Source organism: Trachinotus anak, unplaced genomic scaffold, assembly GCF_046630095.1.
Source record: "Trachinotus anak isolate AG129_WGS33_773 ecotype Australia unplaced genomic scaffold, CSIRO_AGI_Tana_v1 ptg000019l, whole genome shotgun sequence".
NCBI classification, from domain to species: domain Eukaryota; kingdom Metazoa; phylum Chordata; class Actinopteri; order Carangiformes; family Carangidae; genus Trachinotus; species Trachinotus anak.
In genome coordinates this window covers 18363487-18376409 of record NW_027273870.1, presented here as the reverse complement: position 1 = coordinate 18376409, position 12923 = coordinate 18363487, and the positions used below count along the sequence as shown (strand labels likewise).

Below are 12923 nucleotides of genomic sequence, written 5' to 3'. Positions count from 1 at the left end.
CCAATTATTTTGTAGCATAAACTGAAACAGTGTAACTGTAAAAAGCAGATTGAAAATGAGAGGGGAGTTACTCCACAAAAGGATGTAGGCATCGTTGCAGTTTCAAGCTTTTGTTTTTACTCTGAAATTATCATCAGGAGCAGGTAAAACCAAAAGCTTGAAACTGTAAAAAATGCCTTTGTCATTTTGTGGTGTAACTTTATTCATCTGCTTTAAGTACCAGCAGATCTCCTGGTAACAGAAATAAATCTCTCACACACATAATCACACTACAATTTAGAAAGTCCATCAAACTGCATTTAATTAGAAAACATGAGCACAAACAAGTAATCATTGGTCCTAACACACATACAGTCAAATCAAGACCTGGACAATACATATTTCAGTTGAATTCCCCCTGACATTATGACTACTCATAAATTTGCATCTGCTTTCAAGAACAACTGTCAAACAATTTAAGGTACCCCTCTTCTGTCAGCATAGTTATGTTTTACAATAACCAAGGCAAAGGTCATCCATAAACAAAAACAAATAAACAAAACTGCATTATCAAGTAGCTTCAAGTTAAGTTATGATAAGGCTGTCAAACAGGCAGACACATCAATGAGGTATCATGTGTGCCAATTTTAAGTCCCATTTGGCATCTGCTATTAGGATTAGAAACATGAAAAAAAGACACACTTAATAACTTGTGGGTCAAAACCAGCAAAAAACCCATCAACAACTTTAATTTGCTACTTCAATTAAAATGTGTCAGATTTTGGTCCTAAGACAAGATCAGAGAAGTAACTGAACTCTAAATCTTCTAATGATTTTTAAAAGCATGTGCCTGAAATAATCGGAAACATTCTACCTTTAAAACAACAACCTAGACATTAGTCATTCTTTTTTTTCTTCAACTTGGGTGCAACTCTTGGCACTTAACAGTTTAAGTAAGTAAGAGATGAAAACATTTGCCATCAAGGCATAAGGGGCTTGTTATTATCCGAGTTATCTGTGTAACTTCCTGCTAGAACCCCAGTCCAGATCAAATCTGGATGTATGTAAAATAGCCATTCTCAGATTGAGCAGTTGAGCTCCCTGAAAACCTCACACGATCTGTTTCCAAAATAAAGTGACTTCTTACTAATGTTGACCTTTTGTTTTTGAATACCTACCATGTAATGCATATTTGGCTCATATGTACACAGTGGGGTCAGACTTTTATACCCCACTGTACATATATATGTATGAGATGTTCCACTTTCCACAAAACAACTGTGGCATCACGACAGACAATTAATGGCAGCTCAAAAGTAAAAATATTAAACTAAACTTAAATATTAGTTTCAATAATCTACAATTTAGTGGCTTCAACCTAAATACTCTCCTGCCTGAATCATCATTAGCTTTACATCTTCCTATCACATTGTCAAGATTGTTTAATAATGTTTAGAAAATAGCCCTTGAAAGGCAAACAGCATAAATGTTGTTGTCAAGTATCAATGCATATCCGTCTCCACCTCCACCATCTGAACATTGGGACTTCACACAACTGATTGAACGAGTCATCAACAAGTAGTTCACAACAATAGTTGATTTAGTAACACCATAGAAAAAAGGTTATTTTCAGATTAATATTGGCCATTACTTTTAATCTTGCTGCATAAAAACCAGGCAGTCTGTGTTTAGACAAAGAAGTTTTTCTTTCCTCTGAAGCCTCTGTTAATACCAGCCCTCGTCTATAATCACAGTGTGACTAGGAAAATAAATGAAAAAATTAAAATAAGGTCCCAGACATGATGAGGAATCCCATTCACCTGGATCCAAGTTTAGTTCTGGAACTTTTAGATACTCCACTCAATCCAAAAAGTATTACAATAAATCAGGAGGGCGTTGGGACACAGTTTTGTGATTCTGCTTGAAACAAAACTTCAAGTAAACAGTTATGATTTTAAGAAGAGTAATAAAATAAAAAGTGCACAAAATTTCAAAAAGGTGCTTTGCATTATAGATGAGGGTCTAGGCTTCAAGCCAGTTGTTATTTAAGACGTCTGGCACTGGACACCTCCTGTGCTGGCATAATCGTCTTCATCCATGTAGCAGTAGTGACGATGGTGTCTTTTTCTGTTCTCAAAGTCACAGTCCTCCAGGTCGGCGTAGATGTAGAGGTCATCGTCCATACTTTCTGGCTGCTCTGCGTCCATCTTTTCTGGGAGGTAGCGCTCTAGCTCTTTCAGCTTGTGCTTGGGGAGGAAGTTGGCTTGTGGGAACACGACCTAATGCAAACAAATATAACAACAGTGTTAACAGTTACACAACGTGGCTTGTCAGTTTAATATTTTAAAAGGTCCCATTATAAAGCAGGCCAAGGTGCTATATTAATACTGTGAAAGTATCAAAGCTCTTAGTCAACAGAGAAATACACATAGCCCTTATTCATAAACTGTGCGATAAAAAACAAGCTCTCAGGACTTCTATAGTTTTGTAATGTCACAACCATACAGTCACTGCCCTCAGCTATACCTCAGCACGGCCCACCTGGACCCACCAGAGGCTCAGAGCTCAGAGCCTCTCTTCTGACTGGCTCACTGACCCGTTGTTGCTAGAGCTCCAGAGAGAGGGCCGAGAGAGGAGATGTAAAACTACAGTGAGATAGTTTTTGGTACTTAAAACTATCAAAACTATCTTCTTATGGATATCAAAACTTCAAATAAAACACCGGAAAAATGTAAAATATGGGACCTTTAATGTAACTGTGAAAAAGTGCTAACTTCTATTTGTGTGTGAGGCTGACATAGAATTATGTAGATGCATGTGTGAGATAAAAAATATTACAGATAAGTAAAAGAAGAAAAGAGATTTTTTAAAAGTTAATATTGAACAACGCCTTACTGAGAAGTGAATAACAAGTCGTCCCTTCTCAAACGGTCTGCGGTACGTGGGCATCCCTTCATTCAAGACGCACTTTGTGTCTCCAGGCTTGATCAGTTCCCCTGCGATTAAAAAAATATATAAAAACACGGGTGATCTTAGACATGAAAAACTGATAACATGAAAATTATTTTTACTGGTTATTGACAAGATGATAATTCTCTTGTCATTCAAAACAACCTTTCCAATGCCTGATGAACACACCAGGGTTCAGCTATTTATTCTCAATCAAAATAAATATTAATTATTATAATTACATTAATTATAAATCATATCAATCATATCAAACTGAGGACACTGACAAAACGTTTGAAAATTCAAGGGGCAGCTGTGCATGTAATGATTTGGTTTACCTGGATGTGAGGTGATGAGGAGAGTCCTGTTATCCAGTGTCGGAACAGGTTTCTTGAAACCACACAAAGCTTCGACCAGCTGTAACTCCATGGACATGATCAGATCCTGTCCTCTCCTGATGACAACAGCAAGAACAAGTGATTTTAGTGGGTGGACTGGATGGGTTTAAAAAATGTGCTTCGGGGTCAACTGTCATCTATTAATGAAAGCAGATGTAGAAAAATTGTAAAGCCTCTTGTTTAAAATCAACTTTAAACAAGCTGCAAAGTCAAATGTTACCTTGAGTCTCTGTTTTGCAACATCTATCACTTTTGTATGTAAAAACAGGCCATACAAATATACATGTACCTATGCTGTACCTATGTTTAGCCTATAAATGCTGCACTACAACACACCATCACTAAATCTGTTAGCACAGGTAACATTGTGGTATAATATTAAGGGCTAATGTACTATGTCTACAATAATGATTACTATGCTCATCACAATAATGATTGAAACATGAAGAATAATGTCACAATATTTGTAAGCTGTGTCTGTCACCGGTTATAAGATGTGCACGTGTGTTAAACTTAAGTAAATATATTATTTTTAAAAATGCAGTATGAGAAAGTCAGAACATAATGGTGTATTCCTGGATAAGAACAAATACAGAAAAAATACAGCAGAAGGGAATCTGAATATAATCGTGTCCACTGGGAGTGGTCTTGACTAAAAAAAATTAGACATGCCAGGGCATAGTAGGGCAGGTCACTGTGACCTGAGCATGGAGAATTGTGTACCCTGTGCACAGGTGTGAGGGGTCAGTTTCTGTGTGATGGGTCAGTTTCAGTAGATAATGGTGTAACATGATAGGATGCATGGGCAATTTTTGGATTATAAAAGAAGATATCGTGTACTGTGTATTCAGAGCAACTTTTGTTGTTCTTGGGCTTTGTTTGCCGGCAATAAAACTCTGCTGCACTGAACTCTGTCTCCTCCTGGTGATTTTTGAAGACTTAGAAGATATTTTTGAACAACAGAAGAGAATCAATACTTAGACTCTGGTCCATGATTGGGGCGTCCGTCGCACATCAACATCAGTGACAAAAGGCACTTGATAACAGAGAATATTTTACCTGGTGAAACGTGCATGTTCTCGCTGGTCCAGGACAATGATGATATCACCTGGCTCAAGTCCTGGCTCCTGATCTCCCTCTCCGTGGAAAACTATCTTCTGGCCATCTCTCATTCCTGAGGCAGTGAAGTGACCATGCGATGTTTATACAATATTTCTTTTTGTTTTAATTTGATCTTTAACCACTCACAGATGTATTTAGGTTAGTTCTCCCTACACTCTCACCTTTGTCAATGTGGACCTCCAAGATCTTCTTCTGTCGCAGGATCTTGCGGCCTGCACATGCTTTGCAGCGGTCCTTGTGGCTGATTCTCTGTCCTTGGCCCTGACAGCCGTGGCACACTGTGGACACTTGCTGGACCATACCTGGTACTAGCTGATGCACGCGGACCTGCATGCCTGTGCCATGGCAAGTCATGCACATCTGTGCAGCTCCTTTCCGACTCCCTCGACCTAACAAGGAAAAAAAAAAAAAAAAAGACAAATATTTAAAGGCTATCTTTGTGTTAGATTTGGCTCACATCCAAGCTATAAACTGTAGTGACCTGGAAAGAGAGGGCTGGATTACATTTACAAGACTGATGTGTTTTTTTTTTAATGGACAAATAGTCCTTTTATGGTTTGCCTGGTTTTGTGTGTGCTGAAAAGCCGGATTACAAAACACATCCAGTGATGGACACTAATGAGAGCATGTAAGTAAGTGAAATTGCCAAAGACATACCTTCACATCTCTCACAGATGGTATTCTTCTGGACACTAAGTTTTCTTGTAGCTCCATTATAAAGATCCTCCAGTGTCACTGTAATCTGATGAACAATATTCTTCCCTGGGGTGGAACAAGCATTACATTATGATGTATTACATCACTGAACAACACTGTTTCTTGGAATAAGGTCCCAGCTGAAAAGATTTCATCAATACACACTCCCCGTGTTTGACTCCTGAAAAACAGTTTCCTTGCCTATTACATTACTACATGTTCATATGAGCAAGCCGAAGCTTCTGCTACCGATCCTAAATCTCAACTAAAAACAAATTTACTGTTCCAAAATATATTGTCACTCAAACTTCACATAACAATGAATGTGAACAAGAGATGACACTGAGGTCTAGATGGGGAGAAGCTGTATGTTTACTTCTTGGAGCAGGAAATTCCTGTTTTGTTTCCTTTAAGAGCAGCTACAGGAAGAAAATGAAAACTGACAGCCCAAAATCAAGCATTGTGCAAAGCGATTTGTTGATTAAAAGGAAATCAATTGGCAATTATTCTCATAAGCTGTCAATTGTTTAAGTTATTTTTCAAGTAAAATACCAAATGTTCATGTTCAGGTTCTGAGGATTTGATGCCTTTCCTCGTTTGACTTACGTAATAGTAACTTGAATGTTTTGTATGTTTGGATATTTGATGATGTCACCTTGTGCTTAAGGGCATTGGGATGGCATTTTTCACTTTATTTTGATGTTTTATAGACCAAATGATTAATCAGTTAATGAAGAAAATGACTGGCTGATTAATAATGAATAATGACGTGTTCATTGCTGCACTCTCCTCTTCAATAGAACTGGCTCTGGCTCAGAAGTCATATCAGTAAAGAGATTTTTTGATTTATATAAATCAATGAGACCTCAAAACTTTCAAACCAGAAATACACAACGTTTAGAAACTTCACACATCATTTCGGCTCATGTTTTTTTCTCTAATATTCCTGTACCTTTACGCTCTCTGCGCATCCGACTACCTCCACCAAAAAACATGTCAAAGATGTCCATGGGCGATGCAAAGCCCCCACCGCTGCTGCCACCACCAGTTCCTCCTTCCTTTATAGCCTTTTCACCTCCACGGTCATACACCTCTCTCTTCTTGGCATCGGACAACACCTCATATGCCTGTGAGATCTGCTTGAACTATGAAAGAAAAGAAACAAGCATTACCAAACAACTTTGGTGGGGCAAACTTTTCTGGCACTATACAGCTGCTTAAAAGGTGTTTCACTCTTTGACATTGTGTGCAAAGTAAAAGCTGAAGTCTGATAAATGACTGACATCTTCAAATACAAGAAAATGGATTTAACAAAAATGCTTGTATGCTTTTTCATTCATTCATTCGTTAATACGTAAACATCAAGATTCAATTTCAAACTACATTTTAGGAATTTGGGCTTTAACAGAACTGTATTTTCAGTATGAGAACGTGAGTGTTATGTGGACTTCAAAGCAATAAAAACTGCCCGCAGCTGCTTATGTTCATGTTTATGGATGTAAAACTTACCTTCTCTCCTTCTGTGGGATTTTTGTCTGGGTGATATTTCAAGGCTAGTTTGCGATAGGCCCTTTTCAGTTCATCAGGAGTAGCATTAGGTTCCACCCCCAATGTGTCATAGAAGCCTGTTTCCTTGACCATGTTTGCCTTGAACAAATAACCTTGGAAAAGTAAAGGGCAGGAAAAACACCATCAGTATTCCAATACTGAGCTCCAAATTAACTCCTAAACACCTCCAAACCTGAATACCAGAATGACCTTAATAACCTGAGAACTCAGTGGTTATTAACAATGCTTACCATGTACTTGTATGAACATTTGTGCTAAACGTCAAAGTCTTACTGTTCAGGGCTTACAATATGTCCATGTATATTTCTCACCTATGGTTCACGTATGGAAAGTGCACCACGTCTTTTTTTATTTTTTTTGGCAAAACTCCTATTAAACTAATGCTGTGACTGAAATACAACATTTTTCAATACATCCTACTTTCATGAAGGTTTAATAATGGTCAGTTTTGTTTAGATGGTTTTTGAGTAATAATAGTGATATTCTTCTTTGGGGATGTGTAGCAGGCAGTGGCGCAGGAAATATCGCACAGATGAAGAGGATAATGAATTCCACTAATCATAGGCAAATTCTGTACGCAAATGTCATGCAACCGAAACTGAAAGAAGCATCATTGGAAATCTGTGAGTAGATCTTAAACATGCTATATTTGCAAAATGACACTGATCTGCAGGAAGAGTGGGTGAAAAATTATTGATTTAATGGCAGAAAGACTGGTAGCTAGCTATAAATAGTGTTTGAAAGCTGTGATGCCTGCCAAATGTGGGGTTTCTGAGTACTGACTTAGTAGGATGGCCAACTCTATATTAGACGTTCCCGAAATAATAAGTAACAGGGCATTTTAAATATCTTCTGCTGCAGGGGGTTTATTCACTTATTTTCACTTAAAAATTAACAAAATATGTGGCAAATTTTCCCAGGGGTCCCAAAACTTTTGCAAACATCCACAGCTGTGTCTGGACCTTGAGCCTGATATAGAGTGTAACATCAAGTACATCAATTAGATGCCAGACACTGTAGGGAAACATCATGTACAAAGTTTCTAATATAACCTACTCTAACACGTCATCCTTGTTTCGATTACTAGTGTTACTACACTTTCCCCCGAAACAGAGAAGCTAGGCGTTATCAAACACAAACTTTATGAACATCAGAGGTTTATTTCTAGTCGACACGAGTATTATTTTACTAAGTATTAATTAACTATCGATTAACGTTATTACATTAACAAACACCTGTTACTATGCTTATGATGAAAACAAGGAGGTTTCACATTTATCAGGCCCAACGTAGCGTAGCAGTGATAGCTAAGCTAACGCTAACACGCTAGCTGGGCTGTTTTTCTAACGTTAAGCCAAAAATAAATCAAGCGAGACTTATGTATAAGAAAAATATGTGAATACGTACGACTGAATTATTATTTTCCAACCTTTTATGAGGAGAATATTGTGAATCCTCGCAAGTTCAGAGCAGACTCCAGTTCACTGCGACGCTTCCAGGCTTTTCTGTGTTACGTCAACATCCTGCGACGAGGAGTCACCAAACAAAACAAGCATGAGCCGCATGTAACCGTTTTGTAAAACAAAAGATTAGCTAAATAAGATGGTAAAATGCCAATTTGCTGGCTTATCAGCGAGGAGGATAATCATGAACCCATTCAGCTGCCCCACTTACAGGCAGTGGTCCTGGGTCGAGGTCCAGAAACGACTATTAAAGACAAAAAATGCTCCCGGCAGCAAGGTAAAATACTGATACACCGGTTGTGTTAGCAGTTAGCGAATCTTCTAAAGCATAAAATAAAAAAAAAGTGTCAGAAAAAATAAATGTTACCCAGTTAAGCATAATAAGACCAAGTTTAAATCTGATATTGACAGTGGTGGAAAGTACATTTACCCAAGCTGGGTACTGTACCCAAGCACAAAGTTGAGGTATTTGTACTTCACTTTAGTATTTCCATTTCATGCAGCCTCTACTTCACAACAATCCAGGGTAAAATGTTTTTCTTTTTACTTCGCTACGTTTATTTTACAGCGTTATTAAGTCGTTATTCAACAGATTAAGACGTGATGGTCATTTCACAGTTTTCTGATTTTTTTTTTTCAATAGATGTTTAATCAGTTACGACAATAATTTTGTAGAAAAAAAACAGCTCCACCATAACCAGCTACAACATTAAAATGCTGCTTGCTTATTAATGCATCAGTTATAAGCATTGATTTATAATAGTGTAACACTCATGAGATCCTTTTTCCTGACATATGTTATTTTGGATTTATTCTCACACAAAAAATAGCACGGTAATGGTTTGATTGATTTTAATGAAAATTTGTAGTAATTTCTTGATACCACCATAAAGTACTGTTTTCTTTTCATAGAAAGCACAAGACTAAAGATAAACTATGTGTGTGTATTATTAGCCAAATACCTTATATATGATGCAGATTTTTTTCAACTTACTCCTGTAGTTTCTTAAAGAGTTTGTAGCATTACATGCAAACTGTTGAGTTTTTGTTTCATGTTTCAACATGTTATATCTCATATATTGAAAATAATAAAAACATCTTAAAGTATTAAAGACAAACTTTAACTTGTGTAAATGTTATCCCTTCCCAACCAGTTGAATTGAGAGCAGAATGCAACAAAGGTTATGTCAAAGTTAAACAGGTAAGATGAATAAAAAAAAAACATAAATTTTTGTCGGTTTGAAAACAAGAAAATAATATAAATCAAGTTTAATGTTGAACTTATTGAAATACCTTCAGCCGTTGCTGCTATTATGAATATCAATTGCTAAACATTTTGGACGCATTCTGTTTAGTCTGCCTGCAGTAGTGATTCTTTTTTTATTCAGGTTTTTTATTTCAGTGATTACTGAAAGGTCTTCTACAGGTTAATAAACACTCTGTGTCTCGTCTCCCATCTTTATTCCCAAGCTGGGCGCGAACCCCACCTCCATAGACTCTGCAGTGGTGGGTACAGGCAATGAAGTCAAAATGAAGCCCGGACACCAGCTTCATATCGTCAACCAGCTCTATCCATACACTGTACAGTTCAAGGAGGATCCAATTGGCAACCACGGTGGCACCAAAAGACCAAGAGAGTCAGTTTCAGAGGACAGAGAGAGCCAGGGAGAGGCTCAGAAAATGAAAGCAGCCAAACACAAAGAAAAGGTCTCGGTATCAGTCAGCCATGGAGAAGCCACAAAAACTAGTGTAAGAAAAAAAGAAGTGTGTGTGTGCACGCATGTTCATGCACATAGTTTAAATGTTATACAAAAGAAACATGTTACTCGTAATCTCTTGTAGGAAGCTGTTGGACATTGGAGTCAGGGTCTGAAGATTTCAATGCAAGACCCAAAGATGCAGGTAGCTATTGTTAAAAAAGAGTTACAGTTGTTGTGATGCTTACTGAGATTTTTGACGGCATGATTGATTCTTGCCACACCTGGCTGTTGAATATCACCGTTTCCATTTTTGCAGGTATACAAGGATGATAAAGTCGTAGTAATTAAAGATAAATACCCCAAAGCTCGCTACCACTGGCTGGTGCTCCCATGGCAGTCCATTCCCAGTCTGAAGGCTTTGCGTGAGGAACACCGTGACCTGGTGAAGCACATGCAGCAAGTTGCTGACCAGATGGTTCAGCAGTGCCCTGATGCTAGTTCACTACGCTTCCGTACAGGGTACCATGCCATCCCAAGTATGAGGTGAGTCATAACTGCTTGAATGCTGCTTCTGCATTGGAAGACCACAGTGGTGTTTTATCCCATATGTTTGACATCGTTGTTCTCTGCTGCCTTTGACTGAACCTTAAACACCTGTCATTATCCACCTTGCACTTACATCTTTACCTGACTAATATTGTTTTTTTGTCTTTTACCTTCTCCTTTTAATTGGTTTCCAACCTTTTTCATTGTCTAAATTAAATGTTGTAATGATTTATTCTATATTTCCTGCTTCATTTTAATGCATTATATGACTTTAAATTGCCTTTGTGAAATGTGCTATGCAAATAAGCATGTCTTATCTTAGACAGTACAGCCAAAGCAAGTCACACACCCATTTTTACCCAGAGTTAAACACAGCGTCCTCCTGTTTTCAGTAGTGGTTGTTACACTAAACTTTACTGCTGCTTGGCGGTAAGACTTATGAGCATAAAAAAGGTAGAGAAAATACAGTGATTTGAAAATCAACATATGACTCAATCATCCCAATACATTGCTCTAAAAAGCTTTGAAAAATGACAGCAATGTAAAATAAAATCTACACAATAGTGCAAATTCAAGCCTGAAGTTCATGAATACAAGGATCAACACATATTTGATTTAGACACACAAAAAAAATAAATCACACATTTGGTCTTTATTTTCCTCTGCAGTCATGTTCATCTCCATGTGATCAGCCAGGACTTCGACTCTCCTTGTTTAAAGAACAAAAAGCACTGGAACTCATTCACAACTGACTACTTCATGGAGTCTCATGGTGAGAGTAAATTCTGTTTGTTTAGTCTTTTAACCTGAAGTTCCTCTGTCGTACACTTTGTCCATCACTGCAAATTTGCACTTTTCTCCATCTGCAGACGTCATTCAGATGCTTGAAACTAACGGAAGGGTCACGGTGAAAGACGGCACCAGTGAATTGTTGAAACTACCCCTCCGCTGTCACGTTTGTCGCAAAGAGCTTCCCACTATACCAGCTCTGAAGGAACACCTGAAGTCTCACTTTCCCAGATAAGAATGTGACCTCAAAGCAGAAACAATGCCTCAGATGTTCACGACTTCAACATAGGACTCTCTGCACGTTGGACATTGTTTTTGCCTGTTAATTTCGATTTATAGTTTTGTAAAACACGGTTCATTGAGTATTGTAATTATGAGACCAGAACACGGTGTCCATGTACAGCTTTTGTTGCATTTTCAACTCATCATTTGATCATTTGATCAGTAGGTTTAAGAGGAGGGTTACAGTGAAGATGCATGTCATTCATGCTGGATGTTTATGGGACAAATCCTGAGAGTCCTGCTCTGTGTAAAATTTCAAACATGTTTAAATATGGTGTATTAAATGTTTTGTAAAAAAAAACAAACTTGTTTTTTTTTTTTTTAATTAAGATGAAAGGAAAACAAAGGTTTGTAGTTAGTCTACTTTAGTTGCCTACTTTTGATCAATTTCAGATTAAAGAGAACAGGAAGCTGTCAGAATTATTGTAGTATGACTTTGCTGTAGAGGTTATTACTTTTTATACCTCTTGTATTGTCTGTCTGTCACAGATATGAGAAAGAAAATAAGGAAATGGTTTCTACGTGAGTTTGTTTCAAATGACGCTTTCAAACAGAGGACTGACCTCAGTGATCCTGGTCTCAGGACTGAGGTTTTCAAAACTGGAGCTTAAAGTGTGAATTGCACAAGGAAATCTTATCTCCAAAGAAAAACTTTTCTGATGGCTTTACATGATGCCAGCCTGGAAGAATGAAACGTGATGACCGAGTGTGGGATGCTGCGGAGATTACACATCTCTTATTTTGTTACATAAGTGAGTTTGGAGGAGCATGTAGTGTTTCTGTCGGATCTGCTGATAACTTTAAAAACAAAAATAGTATTTAAGACATGTAGAAGAGTTGGAGCTTTACCAGACAGTTAATAATATCAAAAAATACACCTTGGTGCCAGAGCAAGGGGCCATAGTTTCTCTGATATTATTACCAAATGATGATTGAAACTTGCTCAGTCGAATACTGGACAGTGCCTGAATCTGTCTTAAATATTATGAGGAGGAAAAAGTAGCCCCTGTACACCCATAGCCCACCCACACAGGTGTCTCTACTTACTGTGGCTGACTAGTCCTCCTCTGAGAATTGTGTGGGTGTTCACAGACATTGCTTGATCAACATTTCCCTCAGTCCCTTGTTAATTTAGTTTTACTTGTTAGGGAGGGGCAACTTATATCTCTGCTATTTTGATGGCATTATGTAATTCCCAGCATAGTCCTGCTTTTTTTTTTTTTTTTAACTGAGCAGAGGTCTAATCTTAAAGTGCAAGTAAAACACCAGTTGGGGTTTGCAAAGCCTTCAAGAGCTTTCAGTAAACAGAGCAGCATGAAGCGTGGAGTTTGCCGCCATCTGCTGCTGCATTATTATACATGCAGGGCTACAAATTCAGGAACCTGTTCCTGAAATATGTCTTAACTAATTCAGGCTAACATGCTGTTATC

At 37.8% G+C, this 12923-nt stretch overlaps 2 protein-coding genes across 3 annotated transcripts; one reads left to right on the top strand and one right to left on the bottom strand.

Annotated features, from left to right (window-relative positions):
* Nucleotides 1-283: 283 nt before the first annotated feature.
* On the bottom strand, nucleotides 284-8277 carry dnaja1 (DnaJ heat shock protein family (Hsp40) member A1). 2 transcript variants are annotated; one of them, XM_071504428.1, is made up of 9 exons: nucleotides 8143-8277; nucleotides 6654-6805; nucleotides 6097-6289; nucleotides 5106-5210; nucleotides 4610-4837; nucleotides 4386-4500; nucleotides 3267-3382; nucleotides 2875-2975; nucleotides 284-2258 (listed from the first exon to the last, which is right to left on the bottom strand). In XM_071504428.1, exons 2-9 carry the CDS (start codon nucleotides 6783-6785, stop codon nucleotides 2025-2027), a joined length of 1224 nt encoding a protein of 407 aa, XP_071360529.1. In that variant the 5' UTR covers nucleotides 6786-6805; nucleotides 8143-8277; the 3' UTR covers nucleotides 284-2024. The 2 variants fall into 2 exon arrangements, with proteins under 2 accessions (XP_071360529.1, XP_071360530.1); XM_071504429.1 differs by having other exon boundaries at nucleotides 8121-8246.
* aptx (aprataxin) lies at nucleotides 8222-11798 on the top strand. Its single transcript, XM_071504430.1, has 7 exons — nucleotides 8222-8453; nucleotides 9331-9377; nucleotides 9647-9925; nucleotides 10019-10078; nucleotides 10193-10419; nucleotides 11091-11194; nucleotides 11292-11798. Exons 1-7 carry the CDS (start codon nucleotides 8324-8326, stop codon nucleotides 11444-11446), a joined length of 1002 nt encoding a protein of 333 aa, XP_071360531.1. The 5' UTR covers nucleotides 8222-8323; the 3' UTR covers nucleotides 11447-11798.
* The last annotated feature ends 1125 nt before the right edge of the window (nucleotides 11799-12923 follow it).